Raw genomic sequence first — 23,307 nt, forward strand, 5'->3', positions numbered from 1 at the left:
TAGATCTATCTAGTCAATCTAGATCTTCTAAATATATATATCTATATATAGATCTATATATAGTGATCTTTGGAATAAGTTTTTCAAAACAGTTCTGTAAATAGCTTCTTCTTATTTTAAAATGGCGTCGTTTGTGTTTTGTTGTTGTCGGAATGGTGCATTTGGACCCGGACACGTTCAGCTAAAAGACCTTCCTGCGGTAAAATTGGACACTAGCTTTATGGGTTCGTCGATTTGTTTTGTCATCTCATGCATGTCATAGATATCCAGTGACTAAAATCTAGATCGTAGATAACATTTTTATGCTTTGTTATACTTTGTATGTCACAGACAGTTTCACTCAACTCACTGACTTTCATGAGTTTCAGTTTGTGGACTTTGTCTTTGTATTAAAACAAAAAAAATAATTAATAGTTCATAATTTTGTAAAGTAAAAGAAACGAGCAACTGTAGCACTAGTAACAGTGTAACTTCAGTAAGAGTAGAAGAGACAAGACCAAGAGTCAAAAAGTACAAGGGCTTCATACATAAGTTAAGTTATAGTTATACTGTTATACTTATAGTTATAGTAACTTATACATACTTAGATACTACAATCTACATAGAATAATTATAAAGAAAACCCTGATCTATAGAATAGATCCATTATAAAATTCACATTGTGAGTTGTTATAACATACTAACTACTAGTACTAGCATAGCCATAGCCTGCCATAGGCAACATCTTATTAAAATTTTAGCCCACAATTTTATTCATATTGGAATCTAATTAGAGTTAGAGTATTAGAGTAAGCTCTTATATAAGGGAACCCCATCAAATTCTCCTATAGTTAATGCATCACTTTTTAAATTTGTAATTTATTTGTTTTTTATGTTTGGAGCTAAAAATGACATTTCAGGACTGCGCATGTCCAATTTTAGATAAGTTCCGGCATTTTTGTTCCGATATTCCAAAGCAGATGGCAGTTTTTTAAGATTCTCTGTAACCATGTATGTAAAGCTATTTTTTAACCTCCCCCGGCAATTCACACCCATATAAAGGATGTGGGCTATATTATGAGCCTGTTTGATCGTAGGCTGATGGGCATATCAAAATAAGCTTCCAAACATCTTTAGAAAGACACTCCAATCACATTTATACTGTTAGCTGTTAAATAAAATTAAAAAAGGAGGTGTCCCAACGAATAATAATGAATTTAACACTTTCTCCTTTAGTGGACAAGGCAAAATCATAATAAGAAATATTATTGGGATTAATAAATCTATGAATTTTTCAATGAATAAACATGTCCTAGATCGGGATATCTAAAATATATAATTTATGAATGAAATTAAAAGTGCGGGCTGCTAATTTGAAGCCAGAGACCATGCCCACTGCAGGTGATCACGCCAGGTGAGCTGGAGGTGAGGAGAGGTATACACTAAGTGTGTACTGTCACAACCTATCAAACAGGCAGTGGAGGGAGGGGGGAGAGAGAGACATGAAAAGAATTATAAGCATCTATGGTAGGGAGGGGGTGTTAAGGTGTAACAAAACGATTATCCAATTTATGAAAACAAGAAGAGGGTCCTTGGATGGGAATTAAAAGAAAAAGAGAGAGAATACATGTAGCCTAGTTGAAAATATCATGTTTATTTAATTATTATAATTAATTTATATACTATATAAATATATATAGTTTTATTTCTGTCTGTTTATACACATAGGTAGTCCTTAAGGGACTGCAGGCACGACATGGCCTAAATTGTGCCAATGTGCCTAAAATCAAATCAAATCTATACACATAGATTATATAGGTATTTAAATAAATAAACGATATATATATATATAGAGAGAGGCAATATGAGGCAATAGACTATTCTTCTTCTTCTAGCCAGCTTTATTGCTGCTGAGCTGTGAGCTCTTTTGCAGACTGTGCCAAGGAAAAAAAGTGTGCTGTTTTCTTCAGTTGTTAAGCTCTGCCGTACAGGGTGTTGGTTATGTTGGGCTGTAGTGGAAGTAGGGTCTGCCTAAGGTGGATTAGGGTTTCAAAGGGGTGGGCGCAATGTCTGCAAAGGGGTAGTTGTGTGGAGTTTATTTTGTTCAGGTGGTAATTTAATAGTGGTGTGTGTCCTGTTCTTAGTTGGAAGATTGTAGATTGTTCTTTGCGGGGGAGGAAGTTAATACTGTCCAGTTTGTTAGGCGTAGTCATTTCTCTGTACATGGCTCTGCCTATGTTTCCTGATGCCCATTGGTTGAGCCACTCCTCTTTGTGATTGTTGACTAACATTGACCTTAGGGTGAGGTAGTTAACAGGTCTATCTGGTTGTTCCATAGATGAACCTGCCTTTGATAACTTATCTGCCTTTTCATTTCCCATGATGCCAATGTGTCCAGGGATCCACTGTAGTGTAATATTGATATTTAATTTTGATATCATCTGGTGGATTATCACAATGAGTGTTGTCAACTCTCTTGGGCTGTTTGAGGTGCTGCTGTTAAGTGCTTGCAGAGTGGATTGGGAGTCTGTAAAGACAACAATATCTGATGGTGGTTGCACTCCTTCATATAATTTGTTTTCCACTGTCTGAAGTGCTATGGTAATTGCCTCAATTTCGGCTTGGAAGTTTGAGCAGTAATCACCACAGGGTGCGCTTATCTCAAAGTGTTTATTTTTAGGGAAGACCAGGAAGGCACCAAGACCAGCATTGATGGTAGCTTTGAAAGCCGATCCGTCTGTATAAATATGGATAGCTGTTTTTTGATAGCTTTCGATTGTTTCAAGCGTGCATACTTTGAGCTCCAGTGGATTTGATTCTTTTGTTAAGGTGTTAGCAATACACTATAAAAACATTTTGCAGAAGTGAATCTACTTTTTGTAATACAATCTAAATAATTTTTTATTATCACAGAGATATAATTTATTAGCAATTACATAGTGGTGTTCATTGACAGTGCTCAATGTGCAATAGGAGCATGAAGTGACCCATTTTATTTTAAAATAAAATCTTGACTATGAGTAGTAATACAAAGGAACACAGCTATTTTTATTGTCCATTAGTTGAAGAATAAGAATCTGCTTTCAATTTTTTTGTAAGTTAAACCTTCACCAAATAACAAAATAAAATTCCCAAAAGTCGGTGTTCAGATATAAGAATCTACTGTATAAAAAATGTAAACTTGTGTGTCGTGTGTAATTATTTCAAGTTATTTTTTAAAAATTTTTTATAATAGTTAAAAAACAATCAATCTGTTATTGACAGCATGAAAATTAATAAATAAATGACATTTTATGAAATTTTTTTTTCTTTTTTTTTTGTATTTTTCTTAGAGGAGTGTGCAGGCAGATGTTTTCAAATAATTTAAAGGAAAAAATACAAAAAGGGGGTGTAGGCCAAAAAAAGGTTGAAGACCACTTCTCTAGACTTAGACTTAGATAGTCTCTACTTATCGAGATTCTAGAACCTTTGACACTTAGTCTAGTTCTAGATCTTAAGTCTACATATCTCTAGATTCAACTAGCCTTTAAAATATATATAGATATTTGGTGATAATCTAGTCCAAACCACCTGTGCTGAATGGAAGTGGGCAGGCTGCAACAAAGCAGCTTCTAGATCAGTAAGATCTAGATTCTAAAAGTCTAGATCTTACTTTTATAATATATATATATCTTGACTAGATATTAAATAAAAGTCATACTTTAAAAAAAAAAATTAATTAATTAAATAAAAAATATTCTAATTCAGGAATATTCAACTTCTAGATCTATATTTCAATTGACTCTTGACAGTCTGACACGCTCATTAATTTGATGTGGCGATGACGTATGCATCAGCTGCACATACCTGTGTCACAACACACATTTCTGGCTTTTTTTTTTTTCACATCTTTCTCTCTGTGTTAAATGGTGTCTCAAGTGTCTCTCTGTGATAATATGATAGTTTACCTTCCTTGTGTTTTAGTGTCTTGTAAGAGTCTTAAAATTGGCAAACTTAAACATAATATATATTATATTTTCTTGAAAATTGGGAAATTATTAAGAGGTAAGATCATGATGAAACTCCTGTACTGCTTTTTCTATAAAATGTTATCAGGTGACCTACCATTTATGGCATTATGAAAAATAGTGAGAAAATAGAACATTTTGTGAAAATAGATTGAAGTTGACATCAAGAAGAAAAAAAATATCATGTTTTTTTTAAGCTCTTTCTTTCTCATTTATTGTTTATTTTGTTTGAAAAGTCTTCTAAGAGAATATCTTACTGCAATATTAAATTATAATTCATTTTATGTACCATTAAATTCTGTGAAGTACAGCTAATATTTGGTAATTTGTTGTTTCCGCAATCCAACATTCTCCCAAGTCCTGTAAATTTCGGATTATCAAGAGTCAACTGTATAATATTTATTTTTCAGCTATTTCTTGGTTTTAAATTGTATTATACTATTCGAATGTAGAGAGCTGCTTGTGTCAATATTTATTTTGACAAGCCAAATATGAGTGGGTAAACATCTTAGGCTTATGTACATGTGTTGAGAATTTTATGGAAAAGTTAAAAATGTGTTCTCTTAAACTGTTCCTTGCATGACTAGATTGAGCTAGGGACTCGTGTAGGACGCAATCATCTTCTTTTTTTGAAGTAACGTCTTTATTTGATAAAATAAGATATTCTAATTGAAATCTAGATATAAAAAATATAAAAACAATTTTTTTTCTCCTCACGTTTAGTATGTATATATATAGAGGGCGTTTCAAAAATTCAGAAAATACTAATTGAAAAGAAAAAGTATGAGGAAAAAATTAATTTAAAAAAATGTATGCAATGGGCTTAATCACTACAGTAACCTTGTTGTATGAGGAATACTATTATTGTGGAGATTTCCCTAAAGCTTTGCTAAGATGACCCACAAGGGTAACGAAGTGACAAATATGTTAATGTATATTATATCTAATGGACGAATAAAAAGTATTTAATCCTAAAGTGCTAAGCTGATGGGCTGAAATAATGTGTGTGTGGGCTAAATTATGAAAAGAAGTGCATCTAAATCACTCTTCTATCAGAGGAAGCAAAGGGACATATTTTTCTTTATGGGTCACAACTGATGAACCAAAGAATTTTGTGTGTATTTAGAAGGGGATAAATTTTGTAAGAAGTGTTCATTTTATTCTGTTCGATAAGAGGAGCTATTCTAATCATTGTAGATGTTTTCTGAAATCATATACACTCTTGATTTTGAATGACTAAAAAAAAAAAATACTTAAATATATAATAAGTAAAGTTATTTGTGACTTCTATTTGCAATAAAAATTAGTTTTCCATTATTAAATTAAACGCAGTTGTAAAAAATTTCTTTCTTTTTTTTCACTGTAAAGCATTGATGATACATAATTAAATTTGTTTCCCCCTTTTATTCTGTCAAGGCAATGATGTTGTTATAGTAAAGAATGGACATCGAATATGTGGCACAGGTGCTGCCCTTGCCAATGCTCCAATAGCACAGAATAAAGCTTATTATGAGATTAAAATTCAGTGCACAGGTTGGTAACAGCATAATATTTGAATCTACATTTTTTTTTTTAGGTATTTTGACAATGTAATTTGTCTTCTATTTCTCTATACTATACAGCAGTCAGTCTTTATATATTTATATTTTTTTCAAACATTGTAAGTTAATGGTAATTAGAAGTCTAATTTATGGATGTATCAGAAAAAATGTCAATTCTTTTTTCTCATGAAACATTTCTGTGTTTGATTTAGTATGTATATACTCGCAATACAAGCATATAAAGCAGAGATGTAATAGAACTATAGGTAGAAATTGTATAATTATTGAAAGAAACCATTATTATTATTTGTATGCATCTATCTGCTTGTTAAACAGGTTTGTAATTTTTTTCCCCAGGTAAATGGGGAGTTGGATTGGCTACTAGAAGGTGTAACCTTAATAAGTTACCACTAGGCTGCGACACAGACAGTTGGGTAGTCAGGCAAGATGGTTGTATGTTTCACAACAGTGAAGAGAAAGGAAAGCTCCCAGATATACCACAAGAAGGAGATATTCTGGTGGGTTATCTTTTCTTGTACAATCCTTTTTCATAACTAATAGGCCATTAACACTGTGTAAAGCTTTTTGTTCTAAAATATTTAATAGATCATACAGGAAATCCAATACAAAGGAATTCTAGGCTGTTGTTGCTTTTTAACCAACTGCAAATCATCCATTTTGAAAAGCCCATTGTATTAGACCCCCTTGATGGTTAAAAAAAAGAAAAGAAAAAAATACTTCTTAGATTTCCACTTCATGATGCTGTCCAGAAAATGTCCTAAACCACCTGAGAATGCTGGCTGCCTGGTCAAGTGGTTTGCGCGCTGGACTGTCGTTCAGATTTATCAATTTCCCGGGTTCAAACTCTGCCCGCTCCCATCCCCCTTCATCCTGCGGGATGTTTGGACTAGGAAGTAATTATCTTCAACTCTGAAGGAACATCCGAAACATGTAAAACATTTTACAATGCTCATGTTCAAATGCCATTGTGGACTAGGAATTAATCAAGATGGGACTGCATTGTGTTTGCTGAGCTGCTTAAAGACAACATAGAAACCTTTTCCTTTCATCCCATAAGTCTATAAATGGGACTGGACCAGAGCAAGCTTTAGAAGTTTCACAATAGTAGTAATAATAATCCGAAAAAAAAAAAAGAACATTGAAAAGACTCTCTTTGTATAAGCTTTCAATATTTCCATTACATTGTGAACCATTGACTACTTGTGATTCCTTTTTTTTTTAAAGGTGAAATTTTAGAAAAGTAAAGAAAAGATTCTTAATTCAATAACAAAATTTAATTAAATTCAAAAGAATTGTTGATTGATTGTGCTGTTTTCATCCATCTGTTGATATTAATATGAAGGTGCTGACATACTTATTATATTTGATCAGAGTAGGTCCTGCAGTTCTTTATCTTTGATATGTTACCCTAATGTATCATGAAGTAACATGACAAGCTAGCTTTAAGTTGATGTACTGGCACTCCTCACTAGATGTCTTCATTTGAAATCGTAACCTTATAAGGTGCTTGAGACACATGAGATGAAAAACAAGGAATCTATGTTTTGTAGGATAATAGCCATGTGTTTGATAAAGACATTGGTTATCCATTTAACAAGGCATTTTTGAGAACTTTTTTTCTGTGGACATGACATTGTTATACTTAAATCCTAATGTATCTATCCTTGGGACAAGTTGCACATTTAGTAAGATTTACAAAAGCATTCACTAACTACTTTCAGGGTTGATCAACCTTTGTGTTATGTTGATATTTCAATAATTATTTGGAACAGCAGTACATGTCTATATTTTTTTCTGTATAACATTTACATTTCTTTGTAGAGTTAATTAGTAATGATATAATCCTCTCAAGTCCTCACTCAAATGGAGTTTGATATACTGAAAAATGTATTAATATATTTACAATTAATTTTTAAAACATAAATGATAGTGTGAATGTATTGATATATTTTTCATACTTGATTGGCAATAAACAAAAGTGTTTACACATAGCCTCAACTGCTTTGTTATTTGAACAATTACTTGAAGCAATATTATTTTCTATTTCTCAAGGGCTTAACATATGATCACATAGAGTTGAATTTTTTCTTAAATGGTAGTCCCATGAGTTCACCTTTCAATGGAATCAAAGGAACTGTTTATCCTGTTTTCTATGGTAAGCTGTACATTAGACTATTGACTCAAAATCTTGGATGCAATTGAATGTATTATTATATAAATATACTAATATAATGAAAGAACTAAGAAGTTGAGCATGTATTCATTTAAATGAGATATTTTTACCAGACAAACTAAATATGTTTTCAATATCTTAATTAAAAAATTAATTTCATCTGTAATCTTTTGTTGATTCAGAAATATGTACCCTTACTGTACATTTACAGTTCAATTGGTTTGGAATGAGATGCTCATGGATTTTAACAAAAAGTTATAGTCTTAGATTAAACTGTTAATAGGATGGTTTTAGAAATATATTTTCTGAAATTTTGTACATGTTATTTCTCCCACACTCATTCTTGGGTGAAGCTGAAACTTTGCACTATTGTTTATTGGCATAGACAAGACATGAATCAATAAATAATTAACCAATTAGTTAATTAATCACTGGTAATTAATTATTTTGTTTTATACCAACAAGGAAAATTAATCCTTCAGTATTCACATATATCTAAATATGTAGGGTTTGATCACCTTAAATAATTGTACACTTTATTTCTCGTCTACAAATTATAATCTAAATAATATGACCCTCAGAAAAACAAAATGGATGCCATTTTTAGAACTTCTGAGACCTATATATTTTGATCTTAGCATTACTGTTGAAACAGCATATTAGACTATTTACAGCTTTTTCAACAAGAAATGTGATAAAAACAGTCAATAAAAGATGATGAATCACTGATTATAGTATTATTTTTACCTGGCTTTTTAGTCAGAAATTAAATGGAAAAATTTTATTGCACTTTTCATTACTACCAATAACAATAGATACTCAAATATTATGTAGATTTGTCTTCATTTTATTTGCCTATAACATCTTTCATTCTAATACTAGACCAGTGCAAGACATAGGCTAGCGATAGATCACAGCGTAAATCACTAACTAGCTGAAGGACAATAAAAATTCTAATTCATTTTACCTAAGATCTAAACCTAGATCATTATTACTGTTCCTTTGTGATAAATTATGGATCTAGAATAGTTTTATATTTCACTTTTATTTAGTAGTAAACCTTTTGGAGTACTTACAAGACAGTGCAACCTGAACCACTATAGTCATGGTGATGATTTTTACCGATAAACAATACTAAATAACAATTGCTAGAAAATATACCAAGAACAGGCCCAGCATGGTGGATGAATATTGGATTTAGATCTACCATTCTGTTGTTTTCATTTATCTTAGGCTTAGATCTATAGGGATCTACCCAGGTGTAAAGATAAAAGCATAGATCTAGTCAATCTTGATCTACATTCCAGACCTATGCTAAGCCTAAGGACAATACTAGATCTAAATCTAAATGCTAGTAATGTCCAAGTCTGCTTCATCCCATGCTAAATCTAGATCAAGATCTAATTCTTCATTATTACTATTCATAGAAGTATAAATAGAACAATTATAAAGCTTCTTCAGTAGTAAACATTGTGGGTGTGTCTTGGAGTAGCATAGCCATGATGTCGTAGATTTTTACAGATAAACAATACTTTAAAAAAAAAAAAAAGAAATTGGGCAAAAATGCCCAAAAATGCTCCGCACTGATTGAGTTAATAGAAAAAAAAATGCAGTAACACTTTTGTATTCAAACCTAAACAATTTTGAATAGCTCAGTGCTATAATATCAGATTTGATGTAGTAATGTTTCATTCCCATCAACTTGTTTGCTTGTACTGTGAAGACATTAATTGATTAATAGTAGCTTTGTGTCTCTTTCAGTTGATGAAGGTGCTGTCCTGGATGTTCAGTTTGACAAATTTTATCACTCTCCGCCTGATGGCTTTGATCCCATCATGATAGAGCAGTCCTTGTTGTGATGTGTCAGTTCTGCTGGGGGTATATTTTTGTTTTGTTTCCAAGTCAACTTCATTTTAGAAGTTGTATTTGTGTTAGTCATTGGACAGTTTATACTCTTCTTACACTAGCTCCTGTGTGGAGACATTGTTAAGGACTAAAGAAAAAGTGATGGATATATATATATAAGCATCAATTTAAACTTAACTATTGCTTTCTAGTGAACTGTTTTCCTAACCCTTGCTTCTTGAGACATTTAGAAAAACATTCCCTTCTAATGGAATGTTTTGCTTTTTTAAACATTGTTTCCCTTTTAGTTTTGATACAAAGTGTGACTACTTTACAAAGTGTGACCACTTTGGGAAATACTTCTCTTATATTAAAAAAAAAAAGATAATTGTATAAGCAGAAGGGGAAAAAAGAATCATTGACAGTCTTTCTTGTTTTCCTGTCCAAGTTAATAATAGAACTGTACATATGATTCTACCTACTTCAGTGTAAATATTTTTTTGTTTAGAATGTTGTATGTAAAGTGACATGATAACTGTTGTTAACAGTGAAATGTACCAGCTGCTATGTAAAGTGACATGATGACTGTTGTTAACAGTGAAATGTACCAGATGCTATGTAAAGAGACATGACTGTTGTTAACAGTGAAATGCACCAAGGTGCTATGTAATGTGCTGATGACTGTTGTTGACAGTGAAATGTACCAGCTGCTATATAATATATAGAGCTAATGACTTGATGTTGAAAAGTACCAGTTACTATGTAATATGTATATAGTGAGCTGATAACTGTTGTTGATGTTGAAAAATACCAGTTTCTGTGTCGTGTAAAGTGTGCTGGTGACCTATCTGTGAGGGAAAATACCAGCTGCTATGTAATGTTTAGTGTGGTGATGACTGTAGCTGGTGGTGAAATGTACCAGCTACTGGGTAATAAAAGAGCTTTTGCTATGTAATTACAGTAATGTAGTTAGTCATTTTGAATATATTGTTGTGATAGTTTTGTGCAATTAATCACTTTGTTGTTAATTCTTTTTGTTTGTTTTGTTATCTCTCTGACACTAGTTAAAGGGGGAAAATGGTGGGGTTGTATTTATGCAAAAATTTTTGTAAGTGGGAGGTTTGAATTGTTAAGGGAATATTTTTTCAGGATCAAAGCATTTACCATAATTTTTGAAGAAAATGGCATGAGTTGCTAAAAACACTTAATTCAAACATACTATTCTTAAGTAAGCAGTAATCCTAACTTGAGCAGTATGGTGGCTATGTTATTGAATGCTTTTTTGTCATGTAATTCCAAATTAAAGTGCCATTAATATAGTTTTTTGTTTTTACTCAAGATGTTTGTCGTCTCATATTCTGTCCAGCTCTAAGGATACTTGAGACATTCTGGGAGGTAATGTAAAAATTGAACAAAGTTCTAGTCTTGTCATAGCCCTTTTTTAAAGTAGTGATGAAAAAAAAAATGAGTTAAATCTACAGTATTAAACTTAACTGTGAACTTTTAGACCTTGCAGTGTCATTTTAAACACTTCACTATTCACACTCAAAGAAAGAACATTTGTTTGCTACTCTTTATAAATCTTTATAAACTACACATCTACTTGAAGATTGTTTGAAGGTGTTCAAATATTTCTACATGTGCTCAGAAAAATGAATGTTATAATTTAGTAACTATTATTGTAGGCTCCAGGGAAACAATTTAATAACTATTTTTTATAGACTCCAGAGGGAAAAAGATAAAATAGAATAGATTTAATGTTAGTTGTTTTTTCGAATATGTAGTAACCTCAAAGATAAATTAATTTGTATAATTTATTGTTTAAAATATGCATGCTTGTACTAAAATTTATATGGTAGTGGATGTAATGATAATATTTACTTTTGAAAAAAATCTTAATTTGTAAGCTTTTATTAATTTTATTTTGTTTTAATTTTTAAAATTGTAAACATTTTTTTTTGCCATAAGCATGTTATTGGGAATCTGTTTTTGTGAGTCTCCTTTTGTATCATCATCTGTCTATTTACTTCTACATTCTTCAAACCGAATGCAATATTGTCATTGAATGTGTAGGGCTCATTAATTAATTTTCAAAGCGCTCTAGCAGTGACTATGTGTCTGTGTATTGTCTTGTTCATCTGATGTTAAGGCCTATATCTAGTAACACAATTAATTTACATGACATCTGACCAAGGATTCAATACAAATGCATAGTTTCTCTAAGTTTGTTTAATATTTTCACACACACATTATAAGAATTAGTATAGTTTGCCTATATAAATGTACATACATCCATATATAGTGTTAGATCTGATATATTTAGATACAGATGTCTTAACTTATTTGCTGGTATTGAATTTCATGTACTTTAATGCACCATCTATAATGTCTTAAGCTTACTGAGTTAATGACATGCTGTATCTCTAGTATTCCAGCATCTAGCAGTAATGTTTTCTAAGAAATACTGAAAAGTAAAAAGTATTTGTTATCCTTTAAAATATCTTAAACCATTGGATTGTTTTTATTACATATTTTAAAACATTTTAGTTTAGCCATCAGCTATAACTGAGTACCACTTGATGAAAGATTATTTTAATGGATTTTTTTTGTCTTGTTTTACAATGCTGTGAATTCCTAATTTATTATTTTTGTCATTTATTGCAATAAAATGAAAAATCAGAATTCTTTGATACTTTCCTTGTGTCCTTTGTTGCCATATAGCATGTGTCAAGTAATAGTAAAACTTTATTATCCTTGAAGAAATCTATATACACATTGTTTCATGTTTATTTGTTTTCATCTTAGATCAAGATATCTATCTTTTAATACTATAGGTTGGTGATAAATCTGTGAATCAGCTGGTTATTCACAAGTCGTCTTTCGGAAAAATGTGGTTGCTGAGAATCAGTATATAATGATAATTTAGATTTAAGTATATATAAAGCACTTAGTTGAAATTTTTTTTTTAAAACAAAGATTAGGAAAAAAAAAAGAAATCTGATTTTCAATTTACTAAGAAATTTATTTCATATTTTAAAAATATATATATTCTTAATATGCCTCTGATAAAGTACACTTCATCTTAGTACACATACGTGTATATTATTTGTATAAAAAACAATGTCATCTTTACTGTGTTTAAACAGTGTCTGAAATGGGACTAATTTTCCATGTGATAATGGTGACGTCCGGGTTGTCTCCCTCCACTAGCTTACCAAAGTCAACATAGTGCCCTTTCGTTTCGTCGTAGATCTTTTTCAGCAGGCTGATGTCGTTGAAAAAGCGCTGGAGATCTGATGACCCAACACCAGGCGGACGTCTGCCAGTGTCAACCTCTTTTTGAATTCTGTCGTCATGCATTTTCTTGAGTACCCCAATATCATTGAAGAATCGCTGCAGTTCTGATCGTCTGTAGCCACTTGGTGGTCTACTCTTCCCAATGTACATGTTCTTCAGAAGTTTAATGGTATCGAAAAATGGTTTCAGCTCCATTTTGTCCTCGCCTTGTTTGCCCATGGCCATGTCGTTCTGCTTCTTGTCTTCATACACCTTTTTTAGTCCCATCATTTTATCAAAGAAGCCTTTAATGTCATACCTGGTGTCCATGACGCCACTGTTTCTGATTTTCTCTTCAAAAGTTTCTTTTAGGTCCTTCATTTTGTCGAAAAAGTTTTCCAGGTCAGATTGAGTGCCCACCTCTTCGCTAGTATCTTGATCCGTTCTGCTAATGTCTTTGAGCGTGTTAAAAATGCGTTGCAGGAGCGAGCTTCCGCCCCAGTATCGTCCAGTATCACCTGTGTCTTTTAGGATGTCTTCAATATAAGTATTCATGGTGTCTTTCAATTTATCGATGTATGGTTTGAGAATGGTTCTCTGAACATCAACCGGAAGTGTGTTCAAATCGCCCTCAGTTTGCTTCTTGTCTTCGTATTCTTTCTTGAGATCCATGATTTTATCAAAAAAGTTTTTCATGTCAAACCTAACGTCAGGGACACCTCCTTTTCGGATGTTATCATCATAGACATCCTTGAGGTCCTGTAAGACGTCCATGATATGATCAAGATCAGTAGGCGTGACCTCGTCTGTTGTTTGGCGGGATCTCAACATGTCCATGAGCTTGATGACTACACGCTGCAGACGAGAGTCTTGCTCTACACTTCCGGAATCTTTCGTGTCTTCCTCTTCACTGTTTTCCCAAACTTGATCCCATGTGTTGATATTGTGTAGTATCCTACCCCAAGAGAGAGAGGCTGAGGATTTATACAACAAATATATAAATGCCAGTTCAAAATACCAATAGGTCAATAGTCTTATTTACATTGCTGATATCATTTACATTCAAAATGTTTAATTAGGTTTTTGCACATGTCACTATTTTACCAAAATGTTTGGAAAGTAAATATTTATCCGTAGGCGTACCTTACCGTATCTTAGTAGTTTAAAGTAAGTAGACCTGTACTGAATTTGTAACCCATACCGCCCCCCCCCCCTTGAGCACTCCTCCCCCAAATAAAAGGTCAAATAAAAAAAAAGAATCGAAGAAGGTATTTATGATGGGTTATCAGAAATACACTGAGTTGCCGGTTTTTATTCTGTTCTTATTCATTATAATTAAAGACGTTTCTTCACATCCAACAATGCTGTATTGAAGTTCGGGCTTTTTTTGTATTTCGAGGTATTAGCGGTTCTGATGTTCAGCACACCTGCAACAATCCCTAATTGACAACTGACTATATGTCAGCGAAAAGGGTCTAAATGTTAATCTCTATATATCATACACATATAAATTTACATTCAGCTAATAATTTACTTTATATCCACTGCAGTTAATTTTATGATTCTATACAATATTTCATGTTTGTTTGTTTGACAGTTTGTTCATTAGTTTGTGTGACAATTGGGAAAAAACAATTTTGTTAAAGATAGGCCTACTATTTAAAAAAACACTAAATGTAGGCCCACTATTTAAAAAACACTAAGAAGATAGGCTACTATCAAAATGCTGCTAAGGTACTATTTAAAATACTAAAGATGCTATTTAAAATACTAAGAAGGTGCTATTAGAATATCACACGTAGGCTATTAATACAAATATTAGGTAAGAAACTACGATTACAAATATTAAAATTTACTGTTTAGACCTATTATTACCTAAAGATACCGGTACTGGAGATACTATTCAACTTCTTGCGTTTGTTAAAATGCTAAATAATTCAAATTCTACTTACCAAGTGCAAGGAGTATCAACAGAAACTTCATAGTGATCAGATGTCGTGGAGTCTTAAATTGGCAACTAAATGTTATAAAGAGTCTTGAGTCTCTTGCTGTAGTTCAGATGTTTGATGAGCTTGGCAGTAGTCTCTAGATGTAGAGTAGCTTTTAGTTGCTATAACTGTATGATCAATGGGCGGCCTGCAGTACTTTATATAGTTTTAACATTTTTACGTATAAAACAATTCCACTGAGATTGGATTCTGATGACCTTGGCCTTTCTAACAGATCAGCGTTTGAACTGCGTTAGTTTCAGAGTGCCATCTTAGGGAGGAAAGAAAAAAACAACAAACAGGCGCAAACAAAAACATTTGTTTTTATCTTCAATTCAGAATATGTAATTATTTTGATACTTATTTATGAATTCTAAACTAATAGTACATGCACTATAAACACACACACTCACTAGCACGCACACACCTGAAACAACGTGCTTAGATGTACAGTTTCAAAAGAACATCTTCATTAATGACGTCGAACTTTAAGTTATACCTATCTTACGAGTTATGAAGTTCTTTAGATAATAACATATAGTTCTAAATTCAGTGTAAATTTATTACTGGTCTGCCACATTTTAAACTCCGGCACTGTTGTGTTCGTGTTTATTGACTACACATCTACCAGATATATGAATGCCGTTGCTTGGTCGTTGCTCAATCGCGGTGTCTTATTGGTTATTATAAAATTACAGAGAATTTATTCTCTCATTTTTGTTCTGCTTTCAAATAGTATCACTAAGCCTATATACTTTCCCTAATAAAATATGATGGAGTTCTCCTAAAAGTTTTATATGTCTCTTATAGTTAGTCTGGGTTTACCTAAAGGCACCATAAGCTATAGCTTAGGCCTAGGTTCGCACTTGCTTGGGGGTCCCTCAAAAATAGTTCGGGGATATTTTCAGTTATTTTGAAGAAAGATCAAAGTTATGTTGATTACAATGGGCCCCATATGTCAAATAGATTAGGGCAGGGGTTCTCAACCTGTGGGTCGCGACCCCCTTGGGGGTCGATTGACGATTTGCCAGGGGTCACCTAAGATCAACGAAAATATGGATTGTTATTGTCTATTCTTCTATTGCTGTATGTGTGTGTGTGTGTGGAGGGGGGTCGCGTCAGAGTGGGGGATTGTAAAAAGGGGTCGCCGAGCTTAAAAGGTTGAGAACCGCTGAATTAGGGCCTTATTAAGGCTAAATCCTGCTTCCCCCCCCCCCCCCCAAATCCTCCTTATGGGCACAACATGGCCTAAATTGTGCCGATGTGCCAAAATCAAATCCTCCTTAGTTGCTTTTGTTTTGTTTTGTTTGTTTTTAACTTGTGGCAATTAAACAATTTACCAAACAGTCTAGCGAAATAAGCTATAGATCTAATAATTTTCAGCCATTTTTAATTAGACCTATTAGGCCTATAAAATAAAAACCGGTTCGTTCTAAACTGGACAGAACCGGTAACATATCACTCATCATTTCCAGACAGTCTTTTCAAGTTCACGAGTGGACAACATTCCAACTCTCTAAAACAAACATCACACCACTCATATAGCTACAACATGTTGACAAGCACAGTTGATGATAGTACAATAAATGAACTTTTGACCACGTCTTAAAAGATAGTCAAAGATTGATTTTTTTTTTTGTTTCACTTCTGCTTGTCTAAGCAGATTTTATGTTTGTGTGCGCCACGGACCGCTATTATATATAGGTCTGTAGTGTGCGTACTATTAGATCTATATCTATTCATGGAACTATACTATTAGTATAGTTCCATGATCTATTTAACTCTACAGGTAGGCCTTTACGACATCCGGCGTTAAAATAATACATTTGTGACACTGGCTTATTTCGCTGTGAAACTGTCCAAACTCAATTGTCTCTTTTGAGGCGTGGTGTTCAAATGGTAAAATACATGGTCTCTGGACCGATGAGTCTTGCGTTCGAATCCCGGTGATGACGGATATAGCCTACATATGTTTTTTTGGGACGCCCTCACGTTGAAGAAGAAAAAGGTTGAAAGGCGTGCCTTTGTTTTTTTGTTTTTACTTATGTTGTTGCTTTAATAGCCACAATTATTGGTTGGCGAAGGGAGGTTATCATCGGAACTAGAGCATGATCAAAGCCTCAAACAGAGAGATTTTCTGAATGTTTAATCCCAACTCCAGCACACACACACACATACACACACACACACATATATACAGTGTCATCCTGTTTGAAAGTTTTTCTTTTGTTACTATCGGATTCATTTTTATCTTTAAAATACAGTAGTCTTAAGATAAGGCAAATCATCATTGGTCTATCTCTTTTTCTGAAGTGTAAATTACAGATTATCTCTCCTCCTCCTCCTCCTCTCTCTCTCTCTCTTAGTTCATTTTTTTCTTTTGCTTTCCCCACAAAAAAGTGTAGTTTTAATAAAAGGTAAATAAAATTTCATTCAGCCCCTTCGCCATTTTCTTCACTTCCAAAACTGTTTGATAGACCTACAGGGTCTGGCTTAGAACTATATAATCATCCATGGGTATGTTCAAAAGCTGTAGGCTACGTGTCTTCGATTCCCAAGATTAAGGATGAGTGCAGTAATTCACGTTACTATGCAGATCCAGTTGCGACGTGCATATTTTGCCACATATTATATGATATGCGCATGCGGCCTCACAACGAGACAGCTGGAGGTCTCTCACAAAGGCCGCGGGATACACATTTGAGACCAAAAGAAAATCCGCTGCCGAGGACAAACGCAGACGGCGAAAAGAAAATCTTGATCGATCACCTGCGGACAATGAGTATACTCGCCCTGGGTGTGTCAAAATATGTAGGTCACAGCTGGGGCTGCGCAGTCACGGGAAATACTGCATTCCTCACTAATTTTCGGACTCGAAGACAAGCCTTATTATTATATGATATGCAGACAAAGCCATTGTCTGACGGGGTCCATTTAAGTTCTCTTTTCATCATAAGGGTCTAAAATGTGTCTCCCGCAAATTTCGTGAGAGCGCTCCATGACTCCATCTGTCTCTTTCGGAGGCTGTCGTCTGCCAGCTGCTTTTTTCTATACCATGGGAGAATTGGCGCTTGGGTCGAAAACATTATACCGCATTGGAGATGAACGCATGTTAAATGCGATATTTTTTGGCGAGTTTAAAGGAGGGTGTCGTAACGGAAGTCCTATAAAGATCAATCTTTGTATACAACGCATGCATTGGCCTTTAATTAACATTATACATGACATGCTCAAGCCATCAATTGGCTCGCACAAGAAATGAAAGGCTCAAGCTTGCCCCAAACGTTAAGTAGACATAATCTACGAAATGCAGACTTCAAACTAGACTTTTGTCAACGAAACACTATTTCATATCATCATCATCATCATCATTCCTTTGAGTTCCTCATGGAACATAGGGCCTCGACATAAACACGCCACTCTCCACGGTCTCTTGCTAGCTTTTTGATGGTGTCCCAGCTCTTCCCGGTCTTCTCTGCTTCTTCAAGTACACTGCGTCGCCATGTTCTTTTTGGTCTTCCTCTGCGTCTTGTTCCCTGGGGGTTCCACTCTATGGCCTGCCTAGCTCTGTTGCTGGTATCTTTTCTAAGGGTGTGACCAATCCATCCCCACTTCCTCTCTAAGATCTGCACTTCTATATTTTTCTGTCCACTCATCTCCCACAGTTTGGTGTTTTCTACTTTGTCATATCAGTGTATTTTTAGGATATTTCTCAGGCATCTGTTGATGATAGTCTGTATTTTTTTGTTGTGGCTTCAGTTGTTCTCCATGTTTCAGAACCATACAGTAGGACAGCCTTGACATTAGAATTAAAGATTCTTAGTTTAGTCTTGTTTGAGATGTAAGGAGATTTCCAGGTTGGTTTTAGCTGTGTAAATGTCTGACGTGCTAGATTTATACGGCGTTTAATGTCTTCATCTGTTCCACCTGATATACTGACTACACTCCCAAGGTATATAAAATTTTCTACTTGGTCTATTGTCTGAGAATCCAATACTATGTCTCCACTTTGTTTATTGTTTACTTTAAGTACTTTAGTTTTTTGGTGGTTTATTTTGAGGCCTACTCTTTTTCCTACTTCGCTTAAAGCTGTGACCTTTTCTTGCATATCCTGTAGTCTGTGTGATAATAGGGCTATGTCATCAGCGAATTCCAGATCTTCCAGCTTTTGTGTGAGAGTCCATTGGATTCCTTTCCCTGCGTTAGAGTAGGCTTCTTTTGTGACCCAATCCAGTACTAGAAGGAACAGGAGTGGTGAAAGAAGACATCCCTGTTTGACTCCTGTTGTGACTGGAAATTCCTCTGACAGCTTGCCACAGTGGGTTACTTGGCAGGTGAAACCATCATAAAGATTCTTGATTATGGTTATTATTTTATTGGGGATCCCATAATGTCTCATTACTGTCCAGATAGATTCTCTGACGACACTATCAAAAGCTTTTTCAAAGTCAACAAAAGTTGCATAGAGAGGAGATTGCCATTCGACACATTGTTCTACAATTATCCTGAGTGTAGCTATTTGGTCAGCACAAGATCTCCCTTTTCTGAATCCGGCCTGTTCTTCCCTTAGGTGTTCATCACATGCTCCCTTTATTCTGTTTAGTAGGATTCTGCTAAAAATCTTGCTTGGTACTGACAGCAAAGTGATGCCTCGCCATTTCTCACATTGTGATAGATCTCCACTCTTTGGTATTTTAATTAGCAAGCCCTTTTTCCACTCACCCGGAGGTGTTTCTGTTAACCAAATTTTGTTGAATAGTTTGTGCATTTGGTCAACTATTTCACTTCCTCCTTCTTTTAGGACTTCGGGTGGTATGTTGTCAATTCCAGCTGCTTTACCTGTCTTCATTTGTTTGAGTGCATTCCTTATTTCTTCTTTTGTTATTTCTTCCATGTTTATGTCTAGTGTTGGTCCTGCATTTAGATCTGGTGGATTTCGTGATTTAGGTCTATTGAGCACTTCTTGAAAATATTCTTTCCATCTTTCAAGTTGTTCATTTATTGAAGAAAGTAGTTTTCCGTATTTGTTTCGGACTGGAACATTGCAATTAGCCTTTTTGGTACTGAGAAGTTTGGTGATTTTGTATAGTTGTTTTATATCTCCTTTACCTGCTGCTTCTTCTGCCTGTTCTGCCAGATTATTGTAAAATGATCGTTTGTCTTGTCTAAGCATTTTGGTGACTTTCTGTGAAACTGCTTGGTAGTCTTGTTTTGATTGTTGCTTGTGGTTTCTTGTTTTTGCTAGGTTAACTGCCTGTTTAGCGCATTTCCTTTCTTCGATTAATTTCCATGTCTCGTCACTAATCCACTGTTTTTTCTTCTTAGGGTTAAGGCTTAGTACTTCATTGCTTGTTTCAGTAATAATTTCTTTGAAATTTTGCCAAGATTTATCGACGCTTTGTTTGGCCTCATCTAGTTGTAGCACAGCAAATCTATTTTGAAGGGATAGTTGGAATTCCTTTTTAATCTGTGTGTTGTTGAGCTTGTCTAGGTCAAATCTTTTCCTTTTGTTTCTTTCTGTTTTATTGCTGGCCAGCTTCATTTTTAGTTTGGCAACAACTAGGTGGTGGTCTGAGCCAATATCTGCTCCTCTTCTGTTTCGTACATCTAGTAATGTGCTTCTCCAGTTCCGCCGTATGGTAATGTGGTCGATTTGATTCTCTGTTTTATTGTCTGGTGAAACCCATGTCACTTTGCGTCATTTTTTGTGGGGGAAAATGCTGCCTCCTATCACTAATTCATTAAATGTGCAGAAGTCTGCAAACATTTCTCCATTTTCGTTTATGGTGCCAAGTCCATGGGTGCCCATACTTTTCTCTCTCTCTCTGTTGTCACTTCCCACTTTGGCATTCAAGTCTCCCATGACGATCAAAACATCTCTTGTAGGTATTTTGTCAACTATACTTTGCAGTTGGTCATAGAATGTATTTTTGTCAGTATCACTTGCAAGGTTGGTGGGAACATAGCACATAATGATGTGAACATTTTTGAACTTAGACAAAAATTTGGCTCTAATTATTCGTTCTGAAACTGGTTCCCATTCTAAAAGACTTTTGAAAGCTTCCTTGTTTAGTAGTAGTGCTACACCATTTTCATGTAAGTCATCTTCTTTTTCCTTTCCAGAGAAGAGAAGGGTTTCTCCTGATTGCAGTCTTGTTTCACCGAATGTGTTCCATCGAACTTCACTCATTCCCAGGATCTGTAGTTTGTAGTTGGCCATTTCCTTGGCAGTTTGTGCACATCTACCTGGTTCTAGTAAAGTGCGGACATTCCATGTTCCCAAGTTAAATGCTGCCTTCTGAATAAGGAAGTGTTTCTTTTTCATTGGTTTAAGTAGAGTGGTCGGCCTCACAGGATTCGTTCGACTTTCCCTGCATAGCTTCATAAGTCTCCTTTGTGGAGCTCTACTTTCGCCTCTGACAATGTTTAGTGTTTGTGCTTTTGTTCTGGTTTCTATAACACTTTTTTTTTTCCATGGACAGGTTGTTAGCCTATCGCACAACCCCTGTGTCCCGGGGAGGGGGATGCACCTTTTGTCTGGCCTCTTTCCTAACAGACCTGTCCGGCTTGGTAGTACCTGCCAGGAGTGATGAGCTCCCGCCGGTATAGCTCTGAGGGTCATTGAGGCACTCAAGCTGTCACACCACGGCAAGGTATGTGCATCAGGTGACAGATTTCATATCATACAAAACATAAATATATTTTTGGAAAAAAAAATAAAACTTAAAAGAACAAATCTATAAATAGAATGTTTTCGGCTGTTAATTGGACATACGTCAACAAGCTTATCAGATATTTGTATTCTCCTTTTGGCCTAATGTACTTCTCACAAATTAAAACGTATTTTATTTGTTTATTCTTGGGTTGGCCTACACAAGCAATTAAAGTTATGCCATGAGCAAATACCTTTTTCACAATATTAACTAAAATCCATTCGTCCCAGGTGAGCTACAGCCCATGTAGGGTCTAGAGCTGGCCTGCTTTAGCACATCTCCTCATTCTGATCTATCCTGCGCTTTACGGTTCCATGCCCGGGCATTTAGCTGTTGTAGATATGCCTCTACATCATCAAGCCACCGCACTCGTGGTCTGCCTTTGGGGCGCCTGCCTTTTGGTTTTTGCCGGTGAACAATCTTTGCTCCTATGTTCTCCGGCATTCTTTCAAGGTGGCCTGCCCAACGTAATTCGTTTCTTTTTATTTCCGTAATAACTAAAGTATATTAATTTAAAAACAGCCACACTTTCTTTGCAGATCTGAAACAAACTTCGTTACTAAACAACTGTACTGAAACTTAGTCCCTTGCAGCACACGAAAGGAAGTGAGCAGTCTTGTCCCTATACGAAAGTTTCACGATTAATTCAACAATGTCAAGGACGCAAAACTAAACTTACTGTTGCCAACTATAATCTATATATATAATTGTCTTCTTCGCTCAACAGTTTGGACGAGCAAGAAGTAAAGGAAAGATCACTCTGTTATTTCTGCGGATAGTCACCCTACGAAAAAACAAGAGGGGGGGGGGAACAAGTGGGTATTCACACGTCGTTACGGATGGCTGCGCGCTGGACTGTCAAACCCTGCCCGCTCCCACCCCCCTTAGTCCTGCGGGAGGTTTCGGCTAAGAAGTAAACTATCTTCAACTCTGAAGGAACATCCGAAACATGTTAAACATTTTACAAACACTAAATAGCAGCGCCGGACTTAACCATTGTGACCAAGAAGTCATGGAAAGAGAAGATTTAGCCTACTCTGTATATTCACACGTCACTAAATAGCAGGGCCGGACTTAAGCATTGTGGGGCCCAATGCGAAACGGATTTCGCGGGGCCAAGTTTGGGTAGGGAAGCCGACAATAAAATTTAAGAATTTGTATTAGAAAATAAATTCGTCTATGCATTTTATTCATTCTTTATTACGTACAGAATTACTTTACGAGCCTTGAATGCAGCAAAGTCATACAGTATATCATAATAATTCTGTTTCCTACATAGATCACGCTCAATAGAATGAATTACCAAATGTTTCAATCTATCTTTAAGAATTGTTGACCTCAAGTAATTCTTGATTAGTTTGAGGCGCGAAAAGCTTCTTTCACCAGATTACACAATTACGGCTTATGCATAATGCCGTTTATATTTATCGCGCGTTGGATTGGAGTTTTCCATATTGAATGACACCCCAAAATGACAATTTTTGTGTATATAATTCATGAGATTTGTATGAGTTTTCAAAAGATTTTTTAATAATTTCCGGAGATTTCCAGGACTTTTTCGTATATTTTGCAATTTCAGGAGATTTCCAAGAGCTCCTGGTAAATCGACTGGAGGCAGCGGGAAATCTGTTATAAGTTATAAAATGGTTTAATTTAATAATTTATACACTTAGAATTAGCGCGGGTTCTATGAAAGTGCGAGGCCCACTACGGTCGCATAGGCGCCGGTCGACTAGTTTAATATTAAACTAGAAAAATCAACAA

The 23,307-nt window shown here is 34.8% G+C and overlaps 2 protein-coding genes across 3 annotated transcripts; one reads left to right on the forward strand and one right to left on the reverse strand.

Moving 5' to 3' along the window:
- The first annotated feature begins 72 nt into the window (after positions 1-72).
- LOC106057166 (SPRY domain-containing protein 7-like) lies at positions 73-12,248 on the forward strand. Of its 2 annotated transcripts, none has more exons than XM_013214257.2 (5): positions 73-224; positions 5,403-5,519; positions 5,885-6,045; positions 7,601-7,703; positions 9,483-12,248. In XM_013214257.2, the coding sequence occupies exons 1-5, from the start codon at positions 122-124 to the stop codon at positions 9,578-9,580; spliced, it is 582 nt and encodes a 193-aa protein (XP_013069711.1). In that variant the 5' UTR covers positions 73-121; the 3' UTR covers positions 9,581-12,248. The 2 variants fall into 2 exon arrangements, with proteins under 2 accessions (XP_013069711.1, XP_055867847.1); XM_056011872.1 differs by lacking the exon at positions 73-224 and adding an exon at positions 279-4,023.
- A 342-nt stretch (positions 12,249-12,590) lies between these two features.
- Positions 12,591-14,971, reverse strand: LOC106057167 (uncharacterized). The gene is made up of 2 exons (XM_013214258.2): positions 14,795-14,971; positions 12,591-13,816 (listed from the first exon to the last, which is right to left on the reverse strand). The coding sequence occupies exons 1-2, from the start codon at positions 14,823-14,825 to the stop codon at positions 12,705-12,707; spliced, it is 1,143 nt and encodes a 380-aa protein (XP_013069712.2). The 5' UTR covers positions 14,826-14,971; the 3' UTR covers positions 12,591-12,704.
- Positions 14,972-23,307: the final 8,336 nt, after the last annotated feature.

The sequence above is a fragment of the Biomphalaria glabrata genome, chromosome 15 (assembly GCF_947242115.1).
Source record: "Biomphalaria glabrata chromosome 15, xgBioGlab47.1, whole genome shotgun sequence".
NCBI lineage: Eukaryota > Metazoa > Mollusca > Gastropoda > Planorbidae > Biomphalaria > Biomphalaria glabrata.

What these genes read in the sequence shown, in the direction of transcription:
- LOC106057166 (XM_056011872.1), top strand. Translation starts at nt 3,885, where the DNA reads ATGGTGTCTCAAGTGTCTCTCTGTGATAATATGATAGTTTACCTTCCT. An exon ending in GATTAAAATTCAGTGCACAG is followed by an intron (nt 5,520 to 5,884) that starts GTTGGTAACAGC and finishes TTTTTTCCCCAG; the next exon opens with GTAAATGGGGAGTTGGATTG. An exon ending in CACAAGAAGGAGATATTCTG is followed by an intron (nt 6,046 to 7,600) that starts GTGGGTTATCTT and finishes CTATTTCTCAAG; the next exon opens with GGCTTAACATATGATCACAT.
- LOC106057167 (XM_013214258.2), bottom strand. Translation starts at nt 14,825, where the DNA reads ATGAAGTTTCTGTTGATACTCCTTGCACTTG. An exon ending in GTTGATACTCCTTGCACTTG is followed by an intron (nt 13,817 to 14,794) that starts GTAAGTAGAATT and finishes ATAAATCCTCAG; the next exon opens with CCTCTCTCTCTTGGGGTAGG.